The 5814-nt window shown below is 35.1% G+C and overlaps 1 protein-coding gene across 1 annotated transcript; it reads left to right on the top strand.

Annotated features, from left to right (window-relative positions):
• The first annotated feature begins 4644 nt into the window (after positions 1-4644).
• LOC131395712 (olfactory receptor 4C46-like) lies at positions 4645-5583 on the top strand. Its single transcript, XM_058527552.1, has one exon. The coding sequence runs from the start codon at positions 4645-4647 to the stop codon at positions 5581-5583; it is 939 nt and encodes a 312-aa protein (XP_058383535.1).
• Positions 5584-5814: the final 231 nt, after the last annotated feature.

The raw sequence follows: 5814 nt of genomic DNA, 5'->3' as shown, positions 1-5814 counted from the left end.
AAGATAAAAAGAACAACAAACAAACACATAGAGACCGAGATTGGTTTGGTGGTTACCGGAGGGGAAGGGGGAGGGAGGAGGGTGAAAGGGATCATTAGGCACATGTGTGCAGCAATAGATTGTAATTAGTCTTTGGGTGATGAACATGATGTAAGCTACACAGAAATTGAAATATAATGATGTACACCCAAAATTTATATAATGTTATAAACCAATATTACCACAGTAAAAATTAAATAAATAAAAAGAAACATAATGCTATTTAAAATACTATTTAGAAAATGAAATTTGAGGGATAAATTTTAAAAATGTGTTCAAAAACTATATATAGAATCAGAAAATATTGCTGAGAGAAATTAAATGTATGAAAAAATGGAAAAATATGCCATGTGGATGGATTAAATGATTCAAATTTTTACCATTTCAATGCAATTCCAATAAAAATCCCAACAGGATATTTGGAGAAATTGACAATCTTATTCTGAAAACTATATTCAAATTTAATCTTGCATATAAGGAACACGGAAAAGAAATCACTCTCAAAAATAGAACACATTTTGAGTACATACTTTAGCTAAATTCAAGAATTACTGTAAAGCTCCCATAGTCAATGTCGTGTGGCGTTGACATAAGGATAAACATATACATTATTGAAAAATAATAGACATCCAGAAAGACCTAAATATATATGAATTGTTATAAGGATGTCAAGGTAATTCAATGGGTAAAGAACAGACTTTTCAACAAATTATGCTGGATCACTTGGATGTCCCTATGAGAAAAACAAGAACCTCAATCACTATGTCACACCATATATAACAAATAACGCAAAATGAGGCAGAGACCCAAAAATCTGCATGTTAAAGTTAAATCTATAAAAATTCCAGAAGAAACTGTTTTGGACCTTGGGGTAGATCAGTGCTCATTAGACATGACACATTAAGCATGAATAATACAAAAGATTTTAAAAAATTAGACCTTTTCAAAATTTTAAAATTTCTGTTTCTCAGATGTCACAATTTTAAATATGAAAAGACAATCCACGGACCAGGAAAAGTTTTACATATAAAATTTTAAAGTACTTAAAAAATTTATATATAAATGCATACGAATACATGTATATGAATACATGTATATGTATACATTTATATATACAACTTTATACAACATATTATATATATTTATAAAACATTGATATGACAAAAGATCTATATCTAGAATATGTAAAGAACACTTAAAACTTAGTAATAAGAAACTCAGGACTATTTTGAAATTGTGTAAAGGAATCAAATAAGAATTTCACAAAAGGAGAAATGCAAATGGCCAACAATAACATGAAAATTTAAAAATACTCAACACGATTAATGATCAGGGAAAGCAAATTCAAACCACAATAATTTACCGCTATATACCTCCTAGAATGACTAAAAGGAAAATAGCTAACAAAACCAAGTGATAAGGATGTAAAACACGTGGAACCCCATGGTTGTGTTTTAGATATCACCCCAAATTTTTAGTGCTGCCTAGTATTCCATACTGATCATCACACAGTACCAGAGACAGCTAATTGGGAGCATTTTAGATTTTCTGTCTACTTTCATAACCCTCTGATGAATGTGAAAAATTGCTTTTGGAGTCAAGTACTTAAAATAGATGTCATTATTTTTATGCCCTTACTGCTTTAGTTCTTGAGCAATCAGTAGTGGGTCCCAGAAAAGGTTTAATATTGATGAGAAGACAAAAGTTCTCTCTGTGACATGAATTCACAGGTTCAATACTTCACACTGGAATTCTGCCAACTTGCTATTCATGTGAAATTCAGCTTTCTTAGAAACCCAGGTTCAGATAGAGAAAGGAGACTTTCACATGTTTAGGTTCAAAGCACAGGGAATACAATTCCTCATTCATGAATGGTTGTTTCTCAAACATATCTCTACAGAATACCTGCTTCTATGACAAAGCCTTTCGATCAACAGAGATAATTAATTCCTGGGAGAGAAAACAGCAACTACAAGATAAGGTCTTTGGACCTTTATAGGAACCTCTTTAAATATCCATGCAGTGTCTTTTGTTGTTTGTATCTCCAGAGCAAGATTCATCACAGGTAGAATAACCAATTTGAATGTTTCCTCCACTCTTTCTGCCACTTGCCTATGGGACCAGAGCCATCTATAGAAGAGCATTTTTCCATAGAGTTTCAAATGAATCTATTCTAAATTCAGTCCCAAGTTTTGTGTGAAAATGTTTTGAGGCTTCAATCTAGAAGGAAAGATTTAGACTTATAAAATTAGTTTCTTAACAACTGTTGATTTGATATTGAATTATCTGACTAGTCTCCTTCCAAATGTGTCTTATCTTATGTATCGAAAGAGAACTTATTACAAGAGGAGGTCAATTTGACTATGGAATTGTTTCAAACACCCCCGTAATATCACTGAAATCTCTAAGAGTATCAGGTAAGTTTTTCAATAGCGCTGATACTTATTAAAGATTGTTACATTCCCTATATAGTAATGGCTATATTTCAACACTTTCATAATATAGTAATAGAGCATTTTATCCTAATCCATTCTTCAAAAGATAGTTGGTAAATATCATTAACCTAATTTGAGAGGCAAAAAATTTGAGGCTCATAGAAATTAAGCATATTGTAGGACCCAGCTCTCTGACGCCGGGCATCCTTTTGCCATGAGACACCTCCTTTAATAATCAAGACTAATCGTGAAGACGAAAACAAAATTTAAATACAGAAAAGACATAAATATGAATATTAAATGACATAAATCTTCAGCTATTTAGTTTAAGCACGAACATGGAGCACCCTTTCTGGGATCAACTGCTGTAGATAAGATGAGTCTCTGAGGCTTCTTTAAAAGTAATGTTGGAGATAATTCTTGCTGAGCTTATTGCATGGTTAAATATTTCTCTGTATTAGTGCTCAAAACGTCAATTCTTCCTATCTCGTTGGTGCACACACTGTCACAAAAATAGATGAAAGTCTTATGTGTGTCTACAGCAGGGTGGAGAATATGTTGACACTTGTTTCCTTGATTAATTCTCATAAAATCTCAAGAGGTGGATATTATTATTCTGGCTTTATAGATGAGGAAACAACCACGTTAGGTGCCAAAAAATATACCCCAGATAGAGCAAGTTGCAAGTGGAAGAATTAGGATTCTGGTCTGGTCTTTCTGATTCTTAAACCAAACACTTAACCACTGCGGTAGTCGTTTTAAACACTGAGGAAGAATCTGGGGGCCCATGTCTGCAGGGGGATTGGATAACGGTGAACTGTATCTGAGGGAGAGTCGAGACAAAAATACTTTCTATGAATGCAGCCACATTTTACTTGATATTTGGAAGGTCAAACACATCGCTATGTGCAGGGTGTTTGTGTGTGGTGTGTGGTATGTTTGTGCACGTGTGGGTATCGGCTGATGAAAAGTCTTCATCAGTTCTTGCCTCTGAAGGAGTAGTAAAGTAATTATAATTATTAGAATCATATAAAAAGGAGATAAAAGTTCAATATTGTTATTTATAACAATATAGGGCATAGTTTTAGAATTTGGAGAGAAAAAAGAAAAAATAAATCTAATCCTAGCCCTACCCTTTAATAGCTGCTTGATCTTGGGCAGGATCCTTACTTCACTATGCTTCTATTGCTTAATGTGTAAAATAAGCATAAAAATGGTAATGGTAATCATCTCAGAGGTTTGTAGTGGGGATTAAATCAGCAAATGTCCTCGAAAACACTTATAGCACACTAAGTGTTCAGTTCTGTTAATATTATCATCATTATACTTAATCTCAACATAAGTCTCTGAGATTGTTTCCTCATATGCAAAATGGATGAGTTAATACCAACCACACAGGTTGTTATCAGTATTAAATGGCATCAGGTGTGCAATGCACTTGCTACTATGTCATGTACATAGCAACCAATCACTAAAAAGTATATATTTTAGCTATTGTAAAGTTATTAGATTTAGTCAACAAGCCTACAAATTCTTTTGTAGAAGCTCAAGTATACTTTCTTTACATTCCCATCAGCAATACTCTATTTATGTTAACTTCATGTGTAATTTCCTTACTGAGGTTCCTGTGTCTGCCTTCAACCCCCTCACTGAACCTCAGCCCACTTCATCCAAGACACACAAAGATCTTTATTAGAGCAATATCCACAATTGCCTCCTCCTCAAATTCCTCTTTATCCTCCCACTTGTGTTCTCACTTACCTTCCACGGTTGGCCTTTTCCTGAGGATAAAAGGAAAACCCCTTAGCTATGCAGTCATATTCTTTATATCCGTGTTCTACCTCCCTTCTCTAGCCTAGTTGCGACAATGTGTGTGATCTACTCCTTTAAGTTAGGTTCTTAGTCATCTCAGATGATTAAGTGTGTACACATGGTCTCCTATGTGTTTCCAAAATATCTCCATGTCTATATCTTTAACAGAATCTTGAACCAAGAGGTAATTTGAGTATCCTTCAAGAACTCAGAACCCTTTTTTTATTTCAAAAAAACCTCACAAGAATTTACAGCTCAAAAGAATTGTCACATTTAATATTTATTAGATTGGATAAGTTTAATGAATTCATGATTACATTAATAAAAAGATCTTTTCAGATAATGTAATTAACACAATATGAAATACATAGAGAATATGAACAACGTGACAGAGTTTGTTCTACTGGGGCTCACAGAGAATTCAAAGATACAGAAAATCATATTGGCTGTGTTTCTTGTCATCTACATCATTTCTATGGTAGGAAATGTGCTCGCCGTGGTGACCATCACTGCCAGTCCGTCATTGAGGTCCCCCATGTACTTTTTCCTGGCCTGTCTCTCCTTTATTGATGCCTGCTATTCCTCTGTCAATACCCCAAAACTGATCATAGATTCACTCCATGAAAAGAAGACCATCTTATTTAATGGGTGTATGACCCAAATCTTTGGGGAACATTTCTTTGGAGGTGCTCATGTCATCCTGCTCACTGTGATGGCCTATGACCGCTATGTGGCCATCTGCAAGCCCTTACACTACACAACCATCATGAATGCGTGGGTGTGTGGCCTACTAATGGGAGTGGCATGGGTGGGAGGATATCTTCATGCAATCATACAGATCCTCTTCATCTTTCGATTACCCTTCTGTGGCCCTAACATCATAGATCACTTCATGTGTGATCTGAATCCTTTGCTCAATCTTGCCTGCACTGATACTCACACTCTAGGGCTCTTTGTTGCTGCCAACAGTGGATTCATCTGTGTGTTAAACTTCCTCATCGTGTTGATCTCCTATGTGGTCATCCTGCGCTCCCTAAGGACCCACAGCTTGGAGGTGAGACGCAAAGCTCTCTCTACCTGTGTCTCTCACATCACACTGGTCATCTTGGTCTTTGTGCCCTGCATATTTGAGTACCTGAGACCCCCAGATACTTTATCTGTTGACAAAACAGTTGCTGTATTTTACACTGTGATAACCCCCATGTTAAATCCCTTAATCTATACCCTGAGAAATGACCAGATGAAAAATGCCGTGAAGAAATTGTGTAGTAGGAAAACTATTTCAGGTGACAAATAAATATGTTTGCAGCCCAAAATTGAGTCAACTGTGTCAATGGTCAAAAGGACACTTTGGATTACCTCAGCAAGAATACTTATGGGATAAAGAAGAAAATTAACTGCTATGAATCTTATATTCTACATTGAGCAGAGCAAAAACAGTTGCCAGAATATGAGGAAATCCAACCTAGGAGCTATCTTTGCATATTTAGAAAAATCTACCAAATTGGGACTTAATTTTATTAGTTTG

This window comes from Diceros bicornis, chromosome 31 (genome assembly GCF_020826845.1).
Source record: "Diceros bicornis minor isolate mBicDic1 chromosome 31, mDicBic1.mat.cur, whole genome shotgun sequence".
Classification (NCBI taxonomy): Eukaryota; Metazoa; Chordata; class Mammalia; order Perissodactyla; family Rhinocerotidae; genus Diceros; species Diceros bicornis.
This window is presented reverse-complemented; position numbering and strand designations above follow the sequence as displayed.